The sequence below is a fragment of the Bombina bombina genome, chromosome 2 (genome assembly GCF_027579735.1).
Source record: "Bombina bombina isolate aBomBom1 chromosome 2, aBomBom1.pri, whole genome shotgun sequence".
NCBI classification, from domain to species: domain Eukaryota; kingdom Metazoa; phylum Chordata; class Amphibia; order Anura; family Bombinatoridae; genus Bombina; species Bombina bombina.
The window spans coordinates 1180822419-1180844143 of NC_069500.1; the positions used below are offsets into that span (position 1 = coordinate 1180822419).

General features: G+C 35.6%; 1 protein-coding gene across 1 annotated transcript in view; it reads left to right on the forward strand.

Moving 5' to 3' along the window:
• TRAPPC11 (trafficking protein particle complex subunit 11) overlaps positions 1 to 21725 on the forward strand; it is a 157681-nt gene that overhangs the window by 4991 nt on the left and 130965 nt on the right. The window contains exons 2-8 of the mRNA XM_053703866.1: positions 553 to 776; positions 2746 to 2915; positions 12262 to 12332; positions 12483 to 12597; positions 15872 to 15971; positions 16500 to 16573; positions 17078 to 17174. Coding sequence (XP_053559841.1) covers positions 573 to 776; positions 2746 to 2915; positions 12262 to 12332; positions 12483 to 12597; positions 15872 to 15971; positions 16500 to 16573; positions 17078 to 17174 — 831 coding nt within the window. The 5' untranslated portion in view covers positions 553 to 572. The remainder of the gene's footprint in view (positions 1 to 552; positions 777 to 2745; positions 2916 to 12261; positions 12333 to 12482; positions 12598 to 15871; positions 15972 to 16499; positions 16574 to 17077; positions 17175 to 21725) is intronic.

Here is a 21725-nt window from a genome sequence, read left to right on the forward strand (position 1 = left end):
GGACTCTCGCCACCATGAATTTAATTTATCAGGTTAGTACTTACATAAATTATGTTTTTGATATGTCCAATAAAAATCTTTTATCTTGCCATAATAGTCAAAGAATTACATTCTCTAATCCATTAGAGTATGTCATTTTTACGACTTTTGACCCTGCTCTACTGTTTGTTTAACCCCTTCAAAGGGGTTGAACACACAGTAGAGGTGCCGCTCTGAACCCGCAGTGCACTGCTGGTCCAGAGCGGAACCCGCCTCTCATCTAATCAGCACTGTTAGTTTGCACATCTGAGTCTTTGCAGGGATTAAACATACAGTAAAGCAAGGTTGATAGTCGTAAAATTAGATACTCTAAAGAATTAGAGCATGTATTTTTCACTTATTATGGCCCTTTAAGACCAAAATAAACACCTCCTTGCTTTTGTTTAAAAGTTCACACAAAAGATCAGCAATGAAAAATAAATGAGTAATGAAAAATGTTACTGTCAATAAAAATACTACAGTAGTAACACATTTTGTGGTTACTGACCAAGATTTTGATTTCTTGTTTCTTAGGTTGTGCCACAATTTTAAAAATGAGCCCTACACAGTGGGATTTTCCTGTGGAGCTTTGCTGTCGTCCTATGGCCTTTGTGACCCTCACTGGTTTGGATGTAACATTTAATGCAGTTCACCGTGCTATTTGGGATGCTTTCTGTGCAAATAGACGTGCTGATCGTGTACCTATCTCATTTAAGGTTTTGCTTGGGGACCACGAATATCCAAAATGCAGAACAAAAGTATGTTTTCTTCAACTGCAGCACAGTATTTATTAGCCCTTTAGAAATAAGGCATAGTGATAAATACTACATTATTTACACTTGTACAGTCGTGCAATACTGAACCAAATTCACTAGACATCTGTGCAATCTGCATCTCTCCCAGATGAGAAATTGTTCAGGCCATCATTAGGAAATACGTTATTTCAGTTTTGTGGATGAATGCAATTAGAAGTATTGAAAGCTTTTGCACCATTGTATGATAGTGTTTCAGGTATTATTCACGTTTCTACGTTAAATTAAAGGAACAGTCTAGTCAAAATTAAACTTTCGTGATTCAGAGAGAGCATGTAATTGTAAGCAACTTTCTAATTTACTCCTATTATCAATTTTTCTTTGTTCTCTTTGCATCTTTTTTTGAATGTATGCTTAGGAGCCGGCCCATTTTTGGTCCAGCACCTGAGTAGCGCTTGCTGATTGGTGGCTACATTTAGACACCAATCAGTAAGTGCTACCAAGGTGCTGAACCAAAAATGGGCCAGCTCCTATGCTTACATTCTTGCTTTTAAAATAAAGATACCAAGAGAACGAAGAAAATGTGATAATAGGAGTAAATTAGAAAGTTGCTTAAAATTGCATGCTTTATCTGATTCTTTAAAGTTTAATTTTGACTCGACTATACCTTTAATCTTGGAGCGGCTTGCTAATAAATGCTATTGAGCTACACATTTTTAAGTCATGTAGGAATATCAAATATGGGTCTAAGTTTATGGAAACAGACTAAAATCACCTTTGTTATTCCTAATATACTGTAATTAAATATACATTATTAAACCCACAACATTCTACCATTTATTTAGAAGAACAGCAATGAAACATATTAAAACTGTCAAAAGAAAGACGTTAGGTTGACACTGTTTACATTGAAACTAACAGAAAGTGTATGAGAGTTCCAGATCATTGGTTAAAGGGGCATGAAACCCACATTTTTACTTTTGTAATTTTAGAAAGAGCATACAATTTTAAACAACTTTCTAATTTACTTCTTTTATCTAATTTGCATAATTCTCATGCTATCCCTTGCTTAAAAACCTATCTAGATAGGCTCAGTTAGCTGCTGATTGGTGTCTGCACATAGATGCCTCATGTGATTGGCTTACCAATGTGCATTGCTTTTTCTTCAACAACGGATATCTAAAGAATTAAGCAGATTAGATAATAGAAGTAAATTAGAATTGTTTAAAATTGTATTCTCCACCTGAATCATGAATGAAAAATGTTGGGTTTAATGTCCCTTTAATATTAACAACTTACTATATATGCATAAAAATAAAAGTAAGCTTCAAATATATTAACATGAGAAACTGTAATACATTTTAAATACTCTTTTAGATGAAGCAAGCAACTTTAATTTAAAGGGACATTGTACACTAGATTTTCTTTGCAGACATGTTTTGTAGATGATCCATTTATATAGCCCATCTGGGAGTGTTTTTGTAAAAATGGATAGTTTTGCTTATTTTTTTTTAATAACATTGTGCTGATTTTCAGACTCCTAACCAAGCCCCACAGTGCCAGATGTATACATGCGTTTACACACTCCTGATGGCTCCTGTTTGTGTAATCTGTCTTTTCATATCTAGAGGAGGGGGGAATGCCTGCTCTTTTTCCCTGCCCCTTTCACTGGGTGTCCCAGCCAAACCTCATCAACAGTTCTAAACTGGGAGCTTTTAAGAAAGTTTTTAAAATGTTTTATTCTGGATGTTTAGATCAGTATCTGTGTATATTCTTCTTTATAGTAGTGTCTATTACATGCAGTTGCATGTGAGTGGTTGATCTCATTCCTGGAAAACATTCTAATTATATCAGCGTCATTTATTATTTGTTTTTTGCGTGAATCTTTTGTAGATTCATTTGTTTATTTGTTGAGCCATAAGCTCTTGTTGTGAGTTTACATTTTATAGTATTCCTTTTTTCCTCGCTGTTTCAGAGAACATCTTATGAATGGTACATCCCTAAAGGCATCCTGAAGACTGGCTGGATGAACAAACATTTAAACCTGGTGCCTGCACTGGTCGTTGTGTTTTATGAGTTGGATTGGGATGATGCCCAGTGGAAGGAGAAACAGTCGGAGTGTGCAACAAGGGTGGAAATTGTCAGGTAATAACCAATTTAGAGTTTGATAACAATTCTTTTAGACTTGTTTAGTGGTTTTTCTTCAAACTTCTTTACAGTCTGTGGGAAATTGTGTAAATAAAGTTACTTGATAAGCTTTTCTAAAGTTTTGTGATCAACCCCTTAAAGCGACACTCAAGTAAAAATTAATAATTCAGATACAGCATGTAATTTTAAACAACTTTCCAATTTACTTCAATTAACAAATTGTGCACAGTCTTTTTATATTTACACTTTTTGAGTCACCAGCTCCTACTGAGCATGTGCAAGAATTCACAGAATATACGTATATGCATTTGTGATTGGCTGATAGCTGTCACATGATATAGGAGGAGTGGGGGGAAAAGACATAACTATAATATGTCAAAAAAACTTCTCACTTGAAGTTTAAACTAAGTGCCATTGCATTGTCTTGTTATCATGCATTTGTTGGTTATGCAAATCTACTGTATTTACTGGTCCTTTTAATGCAAATAACATCTATTTAAACACACCATTTATAATAAACTGATACATTATGGGCTCGATTTATCATGCCTGTCCGCCACAGCTCGCCTCTGACAGACTGAATTCCGCTGGTGGAATTCAGCATTGTACAAGAACGTAAGAACGCTATTTTGCGCTCTTGTGCAACGCCACCCCCTGCCCGCAAACACCCACTCGTGCGCAGGCAGGTGCTGTCAATCTCCCGGGTTGGACGAGACCGGGGAGATTAAAATTCTCCACCTAAGAGTTGGAGAAGAGGTTAGGGAAACAGCAGTTCTCTTGTGAGAACCTGCAGTTGTGGGGGGGAGGCGAAGCCTTTGATAAATCGACCCCTATATGTGTGCGTTTTTTACTGACCAAAGAACGTCACAATTTGTATTCATTGTAAAGTGTGAAACAGGACAGTTATGTTTGACCACTTATATTTTGTCATTAATCTTTAATTACAAAACTCTCTTAAATCAATAATGCTTTGATTTTTCAGCAATCATTTAAAAGCACAGTGTCGGTAGTACTCGGTACAGCCAGCTAGATGCAGTACTACCCACCTTGTCAGCTAAACAGGGCACGCACACTCTGTTCTGCACAAAGAACATAAAACAAGACGCCTACCTAGGTATCTCTTCAACAAAGAATGCCATAGGAACAAAACAAATTTGATAATAGAAGTAAATTGGAACCTTTTTTAACGTTGTATGCTCTCTTTGAATCCCAAAATAAAACATTTTTGGGTTTCATTTTCCTTTAATTAAACACATCTGTTCAATTCTTATGTTATCTTTTGGAGCTGATTCCCTACAATTATCATTTTTAAGTCAGTCTTTAAGGGGTTGTTTTTTTATTGTGTTGTGTTTTTTTTTTGTTTTTTTTTCTTCATTGCAGTTTTTAAAAAAAATAAATAAATGTATTTTTGCTTAATTACTAAAGCATCTATGCTTGTGAGGATGTTTTCCTGTCTAGCAATTGAACCGTGCTGTGTCCCTAGCGGACATTAAACAATTGATCCTTGATCTTGGACTTCCGGTGGGGGAGGAGTGTGAACACGTGTGCACGCTCTGAGCTCAGGATTGCGAGCAGTGGAGATCGGAACCCCCAAGCACAGTGCTCCTGTTGGCGGTTAGAGAAGTATCCCGCCCGGGGAGAAAGCACAGGTGCTGTGTCACGGAGGTCTAAGCGCTACCGCCACAGTCAGGTGGTGCTGACTAATAGCCAAGAAAAAACTCGGAGGATCATCTAGGAAGCAGAGGGTGAGGCAGCAAAAGCTGCATAGCGAGCAGAGGCAAGTGCGGGTGTGAGCGGAATGGCGGCAAGTGGAAGCGAGTGAGACCGCTGCCTGGAAAAGCGGCACTTTCGGGTGGTAGAAAGGTTAAAGCCGGGAGGTATCCTGGAGGAGCCATTTCAGCCCCTGAGGGTTGTGGAAGTCAAGATCAAAGTGAAAGCCAAAAGAAAGGAGCCCACAGAAGCTGCAAAACCGTAAAACCGCAAGTATAAAATCTGTATGCCCTAAGAGATTAACAGCAGCGCGTCACCCTGTTAAAGCCTTCAGTGTTAGAGACATTTGGGCGCATTGAACTCTGCAAATTTTATAACTAGAGGGATAAAGTACTCTCTATGCAGTTCAGCCAGAATTATTGATATAGGCTGATAGGATCACTATGGAGGCTAATTATCGTGGTACCTATACCCATAAGTTTTTTTGTGATATGTGGCAGTAGAGACTTTAAAATGTCAGCAGAAACCAAGTTGAAGTTTATGATGTTTGCGGTATAACTAGACTACCCAGTAACATTGTACAGCTTGTTTGTCCTCATCCTCAGAGTGGACCACGCAGAGAGATAAGCTGGAAAGATAGAGATACTTTCTTTTTTTTATGTGTAAATTTGAAACACGTCTCAGCAAACATAAGCTCCAGTGAATCTTCTATTATCTGGGATGTAACTTTGATTGCTGTCTGTTGTACACTGAAAAGGAGTTGTTTTGGCCTGGTATACCACAGTAAAGTTGCATGCAAAGTATGGTTGAAAGTTGACTCTTTTTTTTTTGGCTGTAATAGGCCTTTTTGGAGACTGTCTCTAAAGATTGGATGGACTAACATCAGTTAAAAGTCGATAAGGATCTTTGCCTGCAGGCAAAAGGGAGAAAGTTCTTATGTGGACTATACAGATATAAAGTTATAAATGATCTAGAAGTTCCCCACATAGCAATACTGGCTGTTTTTTCTTATTGTGAGAGCATGCTAGTGAGGGAATATTGAAATTTCTACTTCTTTTTGTTAATAAATGTATCATTTAGGGATCACTGAAAGGGGGACAAATACTGTTTGATACTGTAATATTGCTGATTGTACATTACTTAAAGAGTATATCAGGTACATTGAAGTTGGGGATCAGTACTGTGTAACACTGCAATATTTGAAGTTTTCCCTACCTACAGAGTATCTTAATAAGGGATTTCTAAAGTTGGTTAGATAAAGATAGCTAGGTAGATATTACGTTTTGCCTGACTCCTATTATTGCAGTAAAGTAAAAGTACAGGTGTTAAAATAAAAGATCTCTGTGTACTCCAGGCTAAAATAAGAGACTAAATTTATAGGTTAAGGCCAGGTGTGGGGAAGGAAAAGGAAGCAGAAAATATAAAAGGTGTGTGTTGAGGTAACATTGCTGTAGCGGATCTGGGAACAAAATGTATAATTTGTAATCCTCGTTTTTTTGTTTTTTTCTTGCACTTTTTTTTTTGCACTTTTTTTTTTCTTCTCTGTAACACATGAGTTTGGCACTTAATAGTTGAGGGGAAGCAGACAAGACAGTAATATAAGGTGGTAGGGATTTTTTTTTTTGTGTAGTGGTTTCTATATATATATATACACAACAAGGCACATTTCTGGGCTTAGTAAAACCCCCAGATCTTAATGGAAAAATATATAACAAATGTGAAATCCAGGTCACCAGCTATGTCGTCTAGGAGAGACAAAAAGGCGAATAAATTGACACAAGACCCATTAGGAGAGACAACCCCTTCTTCTCCACAAGATATGGGAAAAGTCGTAGAGGCACAACTAACTAACAATCAGATAGTGGACCTAATATTGCCCCAGTTTGAAGGGATAAAAAAGGAGATTGTAGGTCTCACTGTAGAAGTTAGGCAATTTTCTAGTAGGCTAACAGAAGTTGAATCACGAGTATCAGATCTGGAGGATCTGCATACTAATCAGGAAGATGTTAACCAGAAACTTTCGAATACTATTAAGCTATTACAGTCCAAGATAGAGGATTTAGAAGACAGGTCGAGGAGGAACAACGTAAGGGTAGTTGGAGTTCCAGAAACACCTGAATATGTAGATCTCATACAGTTTGCATCAGTTACCCTCCCAAAATTGATAAATTTGCCAGTACAGGAAGGGAAAATAGAAGTAGAAAGAGCACATCGTGTGGGGCCTTACAGAACAGAGGCAGATAATAGAAATCGCCCGAGAATGATTATGATCCGTTACTTAAATTTTCAAGACAAGGTATCATTATTAAGGCAGTATAGAAAGGCAAGTCCATTAATAATTGAAGGTAAAAAGGTTCTTTTGTTTCAGGACTTTTCGGCAGATATGTCTGCAAAAAGGAAAGAAATGTCTCCTTACTGTTCTGAATGTATAAAAGCTGGAATGAAAGCTATCTTAAAGTATCCTGCTAAGTTAGTAGTAGAAACCGATGAAGGACAGGTAGTTTTAAATACACCAAGTGAAGCCAAGGCTTTTTGTCGCAAAAAAAATGTACAATCTTGAAATATTTCCTTTGAGTATACTTTTAAGTGGTGCATGAACAAATACGGCTATGGAAGATGATGGTTATGCGAGGAAGAATGGCAAGGTTGCTGTTCGTGGTGTGAGTGTGGAATGTCGTGGGGGTTTTTTTTTTTTTCTCCCCCTCTCTTCTCTTTCTTTTGTTTTGTTTTGTTTGTTTTTATTATGAGGTTAGTATCTGGTGTAAAAATGTCAATTTGTCTAATTAAATGAGCACAAATCTAAACTTTTTATCTTGGAATATTGGAGGAGTTACGTCCCCAATAAAACGTAAAAATATTTTAAAAACCCTTAAAAAATATAACCCTGATATAGTCCTCCTACAGGAGTTGCATCTAAAGGCAGATGAGATTCCAAAATTAAGGGCAAGATGGGTGGCTGAAATTTTAGCCACTCCTTGCGTATCAAGAAAGCGAGGTGTAGCCATTTTGATTGGTAAAAATTTAACGTATGACATAATAAGTGTTGATGCTGATTTAGCAGATAGGTATATAATCCTACAAATCAAGATCGATGCCAAAATCTGGACAATATGTAATGTGTATGGGCCAAACGAACTGGATAGAGGATTTTGGATGAATATTAAAAATAAATTAGTTCCATATTTAGGGCAAAATTTGATATTAGCAGGGGACTTTAATATTGCCCTATATCCAGAGATAGATAGGTTGCTGCACAAGAAAACTATAGGGAAGTATGCAAGAGAGGCAAGTTTTTTCAGAGAGCTGGGCAAAACTTTAAAGTTAAAAGATATTTGGAGAGTTCAACATCCGGACATAAAAGAATACTCGTGTGAGTCCAAATCACATAAGAATTTCTCCAGAATAGATATGTTTCTTATAGATGAAAGCATATTAAAATTAGATTTAGAATCTGATATATCAGAGTTTAGTCTATCGGACCATGCCATTATAACGTTAAAAGTAAATTTAAATGTTCAAGAGACATTAAATAGGAATACCTTTAGATTCCCTGGCTATATGATTAATAATCTGGGTTTTTGTAACTGGCTCACACATAGATGGCGAGAATATTCTGAATTAAATAATACATACAGGAATAAGACAGAAATTTTTTGGGAAGCAGGTAAAGCGGTCTTGAGAGGTGAAATTAAACAATACATGATAAGAATGAAAAGAAAGATGGCTAGTAGGGAACTGCAATTGGCAAACCAATTGAAGAACACTTATCGAAAATATATTTTAAAGGCAGATAGACTATCATGGGATAAATATAGAAAGGCTAGAGAAGAACGAGACCATTTCATGAACAATAAATGGGTAATGGAGGATATTAAGAATAGGCATTATTGGCAGGGTCCGCAGGGTATATCTGCCAAAAACCTGACTAAAATTAGAAATTTTAGGAAAAATAAAAACATGATTATGTCGATTAGACAGGAGAATAAAGTCTACACTAAATCACATGAAATCCGGGACGCCTTCTTTAAATATTATCGGAATATTTATGCCCTTGGGGATTTAGATGTCAAAGCAAAAGAGACCTTTTGGGGTAAGACTAAACTTCCAAAGATCGATAGTGAGAAATTAGCGCAATTGAATCTACCAATGTATGTTGAGGAAGTTAAATGTGCTATTGATAGAATAAAGACTGGGAAAGCCCCCGGCCCAGATGGGCTTGCGACAGAGTGGTACAGAATATTAAAAACAGACATAGCCGATATTTTAACTGACCTATTTAATCTATATTTTTTTCAAAATAAAATGAAATCTTTATATTTTACGGATTCAGTAATTACACTGATTCACAAAAAGGGTAAACCATTAGAGGACATGGGTTCTTATAGACCCATATCTCTACTCAATAACGATTATAAGCTACTTATGAATATTGTCGCTGAGAGGTTGAAAAAACTGATTGGAGATATAATTCACCCTGATCAGACGGGTTTCATGCCAGGTAGGAATGTAGCGAGGAATATACGTAGGGTACTACTAACAATTGAGCATTACCATAATAAATTATACAGAACAGGAAAATATAATGAAGTTGATCATGCCTTAGTTACAATAGACGCGGAGAAGGCGTTTGATTCAATAATTTGGGACCACTTGACGTCCTCCCTACTACAGTTTGGGTTCTCGGGCAATTTAGTAAGTCTGGTGAAACTGATATATAAATCGCCAAGATCGCAAGTGTTAGTAAATGGGAGATTTACACCATACATTATCATGCAAAAAGGTACCAGGCAGGGATGTCCATTATCCCCACTTCTATTTAATATTGCACTAGAGCCCTTGGCAATTCACTTTAGGGAGAGGTTGGAAGGCATTAAGGTAGGAGGCCACAAGATAGTTATTTCACTTTATGCGGATGATGTTATTCTTTTTCTCAGCAATTCTAGGTTAAGTATCCCAATAAGTTTAGAGATTATCAACCAGTTTAGTAAGTTTACAGGTTATAAAGTAAATATACAGAAGTCAGAAATACTATGGATCAATAAAAATAAAAATAGTTCCATGCTGAGCTACAGAGATGGAATTTATACTTTCTCTCATTGTCGGCCAAAATTATGCTTATCAAGACAATTATTTTTCCGCGTCTATTGTTTTTACTTCAAAACATACCTTTATTCATTACAAGACAAGACATTGTTAAATTTAACAAGGCATGTACCAAATTTATTTGGGGGAAGATGAGACCTCGGATAGCTCTAGATAGATTACCCGTACCTAAAAAATATGGAGGCATGGCTTTACCAAACCTACGCTACTATAATTGGATAGCAATGATAAAATATGGATTGGATTGGCTGCTCGAGACGCATTATATTACCTACTATGACTTAGAAACAGAACTAATAAGACCTTTCAATTTAAAATCGGCTCTGCATCATACCTATGTAAAACTACCAGAGAACATTAAACAACTTTCAACAATTTCGAATATTATTTTGGCTTGGCAAAAATATTGTAATCTAATGGGGAGTGGATTATAGAAGATCTAGATACTTACCAATTATTGGCACTCCGGAGTTTTCGCCAGGACAAGATAATATAGTTTTTAGAGAATGGTATGTAAAAGGAATTCGATATTTTGCACAACTTCTGATAACTGGTACAAATAAAGTACAATCATACGGTGACATAGCCAAAAAATTTCAGCTACCTCAAAAGAATTTTCACGCTTTTCTGCAAACTAGAAGCTTCATGACAGCATTTTCTCAATCAAGTGAGTCAGGTTGGGATTTACAAGAAATGGAGGCAGGACTTACCTTGTATAAAGCAGGTATTAGATCATTAACGTTTTGGTACAATATTCTATTTGATAGACTAGGGTCTAAACATATCAGGCTTATTACACAGAAACTTCAAAAATATATCCCAAATGTTCAGGAAGATGAGGTAGTGAAAAGTATTGATTTAAGTATGTCTGCGACGACTGTCATTAGTTGGAGGGAGACTCATTGGAGAATTATCAATAATTACTATTTAACGCCGGATAGGTTAAATAAATGGGCGAGTGCAGATTTGAACATTACATGTTATAAGTGTAGTGCAAGGAGAGCAGACCTATTACATTGTCTCTAGACATGTCCTAAAATCAGACAATTTTGGGCTAAGGTAAACTATTGGTTGAATAAATACGTAGGGTCACGAATTGAATTTACTCCATTCATAGTTTTTCTGTTGTATCAAGCTCGGCTAGAACCAGGAGAGAGTCAGTTAATTAATACTGGTATAATGTTAGCTCGGAATTTAATAGTTAGGAACTGGAAAAAAACAAGAGCCCCTTTGTTAGGGGAGTGTATTAATTTAATGTGTTTGCAGATGAGAATAGAACTCTATGACAATAATTTAAGGACGGAAACAAAGCTTAGGAAATATTTCAATAAATGGTTAAAAGTACTCCTGGAATGGCCATTAGATATGCAAAGGCAATTTATTGCCCCAGTAAAAAATCTAGTATCCTTTTTAACTCTGGTGGCGGAAGAGAGGATACCTTACCAGTGGGGGGAGGTTAGGGCTGGAGCCATTTAAATTAGGTTTATATAACTGACATATAAGTAGACTCCCTGGTGGGGGTCCCTTTCTTTTTTTTTTTTTTTCTTTTTTTTTTTTTTTCTTTCTGTGTGTATGGAGTGTGTGTGATGTGGTATGTGTTTAAAATATAAAAAATAGTGTACATAAAGTAGGCAGGGCTATGATAAAGGATCATTTTTTGTTTGAAATGGTATTGATGGCCCTGTTTGGCGCAAAAAGGGAGGAAAATAAGGGAAGGGAAAGGAAAGGAAAAAGAAAAGAAAAGTTATGTTTCTTTCATATTTTGTTTTCAGTATTAATGGCCCTGCGTGGCGCAGAACAAGAAATGTATTATTATTTGTTGTTACGATATTTCCTTGAATGTACTGTACACTACTTGTTATAAATAAATATTTAAAAAAAACAAAAAAAAAAACAATTGATCCTTGCTTTTGAATTGTGCCCCAAAAGACATTGTCAATCAGTTTCAATAAATGTGTAAGCAGCTTTATGGTAACTTTTTTTTTTATACCATATACAGTATATGTTTGGTAAATTAAAAAAAAGAAAGCAGATTTGGAGAGAGCCTGAAACATACACCAAGATTTTGTTGCTTTCTCTCATTCATTGGAGAATGACCTGGTATTTTGGAGCTGGACTGTCTTTTTGGTAGGATCAGATTAAATTCTATATAGATTTGATCAGATTAAATGCCGCAGGATGTTTATTTGTGGAAGGAGCTACAAGCGACTGCACACTGAGTGTCATTGGCCTGTGAAACAAACAAGTATTTTCCAGCTTGTGTTTCTTCTCAGTTGAGTGTCTCTCTCCCTCTTATCTATTTATTGTTTAAATATAGATATGTATTTAAGAAATATTTGGTAATGTTGGTATTAGCAGTAAGAAGAGTCTCTGCGTAACTATGATAAATATTTAGAACATAAGCCGTATACGTGTACTGAAGCTATTGTTTTGCACTAGTATGCATGGAATATGCAGCATAAAACACCCTTACAGCTCACACAAGGGAGGGATGGAGAAATATGTAACTTTGGTTGTGTTCCTTTTACAGGCAGAGCTTGCTAGGCCGAAACACAAAAGTCGCTGTAGTTCTCATCCAGAAGAAGACGCCTCTACCGCCAGGTACCTACTAATATGATACAGCTCTCTAAAGAGGTGCTTGAGTAGTGGGAGAGTAGTGTGTGACATAGAGTGATGAAGAGGTGAAACACATTGAGAGAACAGAATTAAACATATAAAGAGACTTGTATAATTTGTTTTCCTTGTGCACAGGTGAGGACGTGATTGCCTCAGAACGAGCCTCTGCACTGTGCAATGCCTGTGACCTCTCAGGAAAATCGCTGTTTGTTCTGCCACACACTGACCACCTGGTTGGCTACATAATAAGGTATGTGATATTTCCTGATGTAGTATGTTTCATTTGACAGTTTCTGTAATATTATACATTATAAGCATCATAGGCACTGGAACTTTATGCTGTATCTGTCACAGTATCTGTTTTATATTGTAGAGCTATATAACTTTATACATTTATATATGATGTTGTTTAAATTTAACAATGGGTTCCATTAATTTAACAGTGGAGGCTGCTTTGGAGCTCTTGTGTGTCAGGCTTATTAATGTGACCTTGCATACCACAAGTTAAAGGGACAGTCTACTTGATTTTTTTTTATTGTTTAAAAAAATAGATAATACCTTTACTTACCCGTTCCCCAGCTTTGCATAAACAACATTGTTATATTAATATACTTTATAACCTCTAAGTTTGCCTGTTTCTTAGCCCCTGCAGGCCGCCCCTTATCTGAGTGCTTTTTATCAGCTTTTTAAATCTTGCACAACAGCCAGACAGTGCTAGTCCAGGTGTGCCATATACATAACATTGTGTTATCTTCTAAGGGGAATAATGGTTTCACAAAAACCATCATTGATTGGCTAAAATGCAAGATTGTAAAAAGCACTGTGATAAGGGGCAGTGTGCAGGGGCTTAGATACAGGTAATCATAAAGGTAAAAAGTATATTAATATAACAGTGTTGGTTATGTATAACTGAGGAATGGGTAATAAGAGGATTATCTATCTTTTTGAAGGGACAGTCAACCCAAATTTGGTTCTAAGTGATACATATAAAGTGGCAAACGATTATTATTTACAAATTTAAAATGTCCGCCTGCCCCCTGCCCTATTTAGTCATCAGCATCGTCATCTGCCTGTGATTGTAGTAACTTTTCTATCCTCCACGTTCCCGTGTTTAGCGCATGCGCAATGCACCGATTTTAGTCAAGGGGAACTTTTGAATCCGGAACTCCAAGTAACCGTTCAGTATTATAGCGGTTTCATATAGGAGACGTACCAGTGTGCTTGTCTTTATCGCTTGGTCGAAAGGTAAAAAAAAAAAAAGTTTAAATGTAGTGATAGCAGAAATGCTAAGAATTCGCCAGTATTTTGGCCAAGTTTTTGTCTGAAATTCCCAGTAGCGTAGGGGTTATTTCTAAATGTTACCTAAGCTATCAACGGCACAAATTAATTGCACAATTGATTAAATAATTATTTGTGCAACACACATACAGCAACACACATACAATAAATGTAATATTAGATCATTTTAACTAAATATTGGCTTAAATTCTAACTGGATAGGTCCTAGGGAGAACACTGTATACAGTTGGTAAAGTACGTCCTTTAATTACCCACACGTTACATTTATACTGTCCATGTCAGGGTCTTTCAAACTTTAGATCAGTGTCCTAGGATGTTATTTACTTTTTTTCTTTGTATCCTTTGTGTTTTGTAAGGGCGCTTCTGGGCAGATGTTTCATGACCTTTTGTTTAAAAGAGTTGGCTGCAATCATCCAGATTAAACAAAAGGGAAATGCTTGCATTATCATAACATTACAATGAGTGTTATTGCAAATTAAAGATAGATTTATCTATTTTGAATGCAATATTATGTTTTAGAAAAGCCGGACAGATAGCTCAGCATGCAGGTTCGATCCCCGGCGAGGTCCACTCAGCCTTCTATCCTTCCGAGGTCCATAGAATGAGCAGCGCCTTCAGACCCTTACGGGTGATTAGCCGCGCTTTACAAGTACCCAATACATACATACATACATCCAAAATGCACACAATGTTAATTCAGGTGGTGTAAGTGTTTGAAACGGTGAAATCTACTATTAAAAACTTTCAGGGGGAACATTTTTATTACCCACTGAAATTTTAAAAGGCAGACATTTTGTCAATTGCTAGTAACATTCTGGCAGCCATGTTAATGCTGCAGCCAGGCCCAGTACACTTCTCCTCCCTTCCCAAGATATGGTATAATGAATTTAAAAGTGAACTTTTAACCTACCTGTCTTTATACCCAAAACTTGTAGTTTCATATGATGGGAATTCTAGACATATCATTATTGTCTCTCTAAAGAAGATACAACCTGTTTATGTATTTGTTATTTTCGTTAAATTTATGTTTAATCGTATGTACAATGCTGTATCACAAAAATTTTGATAAAAATGATTTACACAAAAGTGAACTTTTAAGGCATAGAAAGGTCTGTGCACCAGTATTCAAGCTCAGAGAGTTGGCAGTGGTGTGTGTATTGTGCACATTTCAATGTTGATCTTTCTATCCCCTTAACCCCTTCTGATGAGAGTCATTTGTCTATAAAATCATGTGATTTCAATTATAGGATCGGGTCAGGTGGGAGTGCATATGATGCTAGGCACGCCCTCCAGGCCGCAATTCCATTCAGGAAGTGCCTTTGGCTTCGGTACAGCTAAATGGCAAGGACGTTCCATGCCAACCTAACGGCGCTAAAGCTCAGCGCAGTTAGGACGGCATGGAACGTCCTAACTGTGGGAAAGGGTTAAGCAGTGAATGTCAATTTTGATGCTAAAGTGCCCAGTTTTTAAAAATTTGATTAAAAACAGGGGCACTTTAATTCATCAAAATTTATACATTTCACTCCTGTTGAGAAAAACCTTTTAATCTTCACAGCAGCTCCAGCTTCCTCCACCCGTCGCAAAGCCTCTTCCTGGGTCTAAAATGAGGAATCTGGCTTCCTCCAATCACGGCGTTGAATCAGACACTGATTCCCCCGGGGAGGGAAGTCGTGATTGGAGGATGACCTATCCATCATTTCTGACGTCAGAAATGACTTGCAACAACCGGAGGAAGCTGGAGCTGCTGTGAAGATTAAAAGGTAAGTTTAATGTAAATTTTGATGAATTAAAGTGCCCCTGTTTTTAATCGAATTTTAAAAAACCGGGCACTTTAGCATCAAAATTGACATTCACTTTAAAGCATCATAAAATACATTTGTTAAACTGCATTGCAGGCATAAAATGCAGATTACAGATAGTCAGAAAACATGTGTTGTAACAAACTAAATGAACAGTATGTGGATATGTATCAACTCTAGAAAGTGTTCAGTCCCTTTACATAAGTCAACAAGCTATTTGTAAAGTTTAGATTTTACTCTTTAATTAAGAGTATGAAAAACATTTTACACTTTTATATAACTATATATACTAATTTTCCTTTAAAAATGTTGGATCTGCATGGGTGACCGTTTCAAATTTATAAAGAACACTGTTTTATAAGTTAATATGAGACGGTTTTTTGATAGTTTTTAATGGCTTTCTTTTCTTTACCATTTCTTCATTAGACTGGAGAATGCATTTTATGAACATGCACAAACCTATTACTACAGTGAAATCCGGAGAGTGAAATCACATAAAGAATTCTTAAACAAAACGACACACCAGGTAAGTCTGTGATTAAATATTTCTTATTAATGTTTTGATTAGTGCTAAAATACCTAAGACACTAACTCATGTCAGTCGACTCACCTTTAGGAACTATATAAACCACAGAGACTCTCTGTTCAACCTGAGTTAGACCACTGTAACAGCACTAAGTCTGACCTGTTAATAATTGCTGTTCTTTCATTGTATGGGCTTTTTTTATCAGGTGGGCAGACAAGGTTCGCTGTTATTACCCTCGTCTGCCCAGTCTTGCTGCAAGCGGGAAGCAGTACGCTGCCCACATTTAACATTGCACATGCAACTGCTTGTACAATACCACTCCCTGCTTGCTCTCAGCAAATTGCGTGCAAGAGGGGGCTGTCAATCATTCCGATTTGTTGTATTTATAATGAAAACTCTTAATAACTTTTTTTTTTTCTATTTGTTTATAAATCTTACATTTACATAAATGTATTTACTTTGACTTTTTTGATGAATCTGAATCCTCACAAGGGAAGTTGTTTACAATTGCTATGTTCTGTTTCACAGCTCCTGTTTGTACGGCATCAGTTCAAGATAGCATTCTTCAGTGAGCTAAAACAAGATACACAGAACGCCCTAAAGTAAGTGTAGCATACTTAAAATTGGTTTCCCTTTACTGTGTTTCCAATGACTTGTTATACTAGTTGCAGAGTATAAAATGTATGTGAAATTGATTCTTTAGCTTTATTTTTGTATTCTGGCATATTTTTTTTTATCGTATTTACAATTATGTGCACTGTCTGTATATGTGATTTATCTATTGTATATACATTTTTGGAATCTAGATCCAGTATACAGATTTGTTTGTAGAATATTAATAACTTGAAATTAACTGTGTTTTAATTATGTGATTTGTTTATTGTATAGCAGTTAAGCTGTTAATGCTACCGTTTTAAATTTCTTTTTTGAATCCTAATACATTTTAAAAGGCTGTCTGTTTGTTTGATTCATCAAAATACTAAATATGTACTCTGTCTTCTTAAAGCATTCTAAAAATAATTCACAATCAAAAAATTATCTTATTCTGTCTGTTCATAATCTTGGTCTTTTTTTTTTCTACAAATGTACTTTTCTGTTTCATTCAGAAATTACAGGACTGCCTATAATTTGGTGCATGAACTGAGAGCTCATGAAACAAATATGCTGGAAATAAAAACCATGGCTGGCTTTATAAACTATAAGGTAAGAGGAGTCTTCTAACCTTTGTATAAAAGGTATAAAAAAGATTATAGGCAATGGGACTTCATCACCACGGCACTTGCGCTTTAATACTTCTTCCCTTGCTCTCAGATGAGTGATTCCATATTTACACTGCAAAAAAGCAAACTATCTGTGAACAAGTTTACAACTTTTAGAAGCAATGTGTTTTTTAGCCACACCCACCAGAGTTCCAATTTCTAGTCAATCATAATCCTGGTATTATTGTGACTGACTCCTTTAATAGATGAAGTGGTAGATTTACTATCCCTGCAGATGGACAGGTTCTCAAGTAGTGAATTTTTCTATCTGTAATCGCCACTTGCAAAGTTGCATTGCACAGTTAAATTTAACATTGCGCAAGAGGTTTCTTGTGCAATGCCATACCCTGTTCTGGCGCTAGAACAGGAAAGGTCAATTACCCTGAATGAGCCAGTGTCGGGGTATTTGATCTTGCCACTTCTGAGGTGACAGAGAGGAAAAAGAAGCAGGTTCTGCTTCTTACATATGTGGCAGCAGACTTACTTATGTGATCCTTCTCTACATAGCCCAAAATACTGCAGCTTAAAGGGATAGGAAAGTCAAAATGAAACTTGCATGATTCAGACCGAACATGTAATTTAAAGACACTTTTAAATTCAATTATATTTTCATATGTGCTTCATTCTCTTGGTATCCCTTGTTGAAAAAGATTATGCATTTATCCTACATTAGTGGGAGCTAACTGCTGATTGGTGCCTGCACACATTTGTCTCTTGTGATTGGCTAACTAGATGTGTTCCGCTAGCTGCCAGTAGTGCGATGCTGTTCCTTCAGCAAAGGATAACAAGATAATTAAGCAAATTTAATAATAGACGTAAATTGGAAAGTTGTTTAAAATTGTATGTTCTATCTGAACCATGAAAGAAAATGTTGGGGTTTCCTGTCCCTTTAATAAATCTACCCTGAAGTGTTTACTAACCTTTATTGTAGGGACTTGAAAGTGATGCATTAACTTCCATCAATCAGAGTCTGGTGCTTATACTGTCAGATACACTACCTGGTTTGGCAGCACACATCTAAACTGTACAGTCTCCATGCTTTAACTGGCATTTAAGGGGACAATCTACTTCAAAATTTTTATTTTAAAAAAAGATAATCTCTTTCTTATTTTGCGTAACAAACACTGTTATATTAATGTTTTTTTACCTATGTGATTATCTTGTATCTAAGCTACTGCAGACTGCCCCCTTATCTCAGTGCTTTTACAAGTTTGCATTTTAGTCAATCAGTGCTGACTCCTGCATTACTCTACAGGAGTGAGCACAAAGTTATCTAACTGAAAAACTATCAAAATTCACTTAGATTAGAGGAGGCCTTCAAGGACAATCAGCCTATGAGCATACCTAGGTTTAGCTTTCAACAAAGAATACCAACAGAACAAAACAAATTTGATGATAAAATTGGAAAGTTGCATGCCATATATGAATCATTTAATCGTTTAATTTTGTCTAGACTGTTCCTTTAAGGTTTTTCTGTTAAGTTTCCAGTAATAAAAGTAAATATTTAATGGTTATTTAAAAGCATATACAAGTGACAAAAGAAAATACTCAAATGTGTTAGAGCATTGCATTACAGCTCTGTTGACATCTGATATGCCTATGAAAATAAGCATACGTTTAGCCATCAATCCCCAACTGGTTCTCAATAATGCATTGCTGCCCCTGAGCCTCCCTAGTTATGCTTTTAAACAAAGGATAACAAGAGAATGAAATAGATTAGATAAAAGAAGTAAATTGAAAAGTTTAAAAAATAAACAATAGCAATTTACAGGTTATAAATCAAGAGCAGTTTCAGCACCTGCTTGTAACCTCTCCTGAGTAAGTTTATTGTATCTTGTTTAATTGTGGCTATTTCCACTCCTTATTGTCTGATTTAAAGGCACAGTAATTACCTTACAAGACATACCTGTAAAAGGCTTAGAAATTATCATATGAGCCTACCTAGGTTTAGTTTAAACTAAGAATACCAAGAGAAAAAAGCAAATTTGATGATAAAAGTAAATTGGAAATTTGATTAAAATTAAAAGTCCTATCTGAATAATGAAAGTTTAATTTATACTAGACTGTCCCTTTAAGTACACATACGACCTGTTCCGAAAGGCAGAGTATGTACTACAATTAAAAAATTACTGTCTATTTTTTAATATTCTGATTTTCTGATTCTTGCTGTCATTATTATTTACTGTATTAGTCAGTACCTTGAACTCCCTATCAGAAGAGGTGTTAAAAAGTACCACCTCTTCCTAAAACCAATTTCAGAGTATGTGCAATCACTGAAAATGATTGTCTTTTTTTTTGTGCTGCCATTATAATTCTTATTTACAGTTATAGTCATTACCTTGAACTGCCTTTCAGAATATGTGGTAAAGAACAAATACAATAAAGAATAGCAAAAAACTGCTTATGCTTAACTTGATCTGGCTGCACAGGATGCATGTGCTAACAGACGTGCACTATTTTTCACTGTGGTCTAGGGTAGGACGTCAGTTTCTTGCCTATGCTCAGTCGAGGGCATTAGCTGCAAAAAATATTTTGATAGGAAGCCACAGTATAAAATAAGTTATATCATGACAGCTCTCTTATCTTTCTACAGTTAGTGGCTACACTGAGATTTTTATGTGCTCATTTTGCTTTTTTTTAACACAATCTGTTTATTTTTATGTTTACTTTTGATTTAAATTATTTTTTATTAAAAGGAGCACTGTTTCATATCCTTTAAAAGTCAGCGATATGCTACTGGGACCTAGCTGGTGATTGGTGGCTATGCACATATGCTTTTTTTTCATTGGTTCACCATATGTTCAGGTAGCCCCCAGTGATACATTGTTGCTGTGGACCTTATGTATTTTAACTACTGTCCCTTTAAATCCTTGCTCTATTGTCAAGGTAAAAAGAGATATACAGTATTGTATGGCAGGTCTTACTTATAAAAAATGATAAGTTACAAGAGTAAGATAAACGTAAAGATAAAGAAAAAATAGAGAACAATCCAGGAGGCTTAAAATGCAGAAACTTGTATTCCATAAAAAATATATTATATAGATCATGTGTAGCAGTCGCTCTGACACGTTTCGGCTCACAACATTATGCCGTACTCATAGACCATAGTTGATTGCTACCAGGTCAAAGGTTTATATACACTCCAGTTGTCATGGAAACAAATAACAAACCAATAAACATATTTGTCAACATATTATCCCCAGTTTTAATCTAAGTAATATTGGTCAGAGAATTCTATATATTGCGAAGCAGCCAACAATTTTCCGGATAGCAACCTCGCTAACAAAAGCTTGACAAGCTCACCAGCTAATATATAGAGGCATAGAGAAATGCTTCAAGCAAATTGTTTAATTACATAAAATCTAAAAATAGATCCTTAAGTAAAGATATTGTCTTAAATAACCGGTGTATATATAAAAGCTGTTGTGCCGGACTATATTATGTTGGCTGCATTTGCAACAAAGAGCGGATTTCTCATATTACAAGATAGTAACTGTTATACAAACAACTTAAATTACTCCCGCATTTTGTATCCAATAACCATCTGCTCAAAGTCCCCTGAAACCATAACCAAATATAAACTTTAATAGATTTATAAAACACAGGGAATATGTGTAACAACTAGAGATGGGCGAATGTGTTTATATTCAAATTCGAATGTTAGAACGCATGTTATTGTAGAAATTCGATTTACATAATAGAATGTTGATAAGAACGAATATTCTTAAAAATTCGATTTTCGAATGTTATTTACAGTTTTTGAATGTCACATTCGAATTCGAATGTCACATTCAAATTCGAATATTACATTTATAAAACACAATTGTAGACTAGAAATACTATTTCGAATTTGAATGTCACATTTGAATCGAATATCACATTCAAATTTGAATATTACATTTATAAAACACAGTATTAGACTAGAAATACTATTTCAAATTTGAATGTCACATTCGAATCGAATATCGCATTCGAATATTACATTTAAAAAACACAGTATTAGACTAGAAATACTATTTTTCAATTTCGAATGTGACATTCAAATTCGAATATTACGTTTTGAAATTGAATGAATAGATAGCTAAACATTCTATTATTCGAACAAATATTTTCTAATTTTATTGAAAAATTCAAAAACGAAAATTCAAAAATAGAATTTTAGAATGTTATATAAACATTCGAAATTTGATTCGAACGAATATATCAAAATTCGTTTTAAATTTCGAATTTTTAGAAACATTTGCCCATCCCTAGTAACAACTAAATGTGAATCAGACTAAATTAAAGCCAACACAGGATCTAGTATCTACCCTACCTTTTCTTTCATGTAATTAGCAAGAGTCCATGAGCTAGTGACGTATGGGATATACATTCCTACCAGGAGGGGCAAAGTTTCCCAAACCTCAAAATGCCTATAAATACACCCCTCACCACACCCACAAATCAGTTTTACAAACTTTGCCTCCTGTGGAGGTGGTGAAGTAAGTTTGTGCTA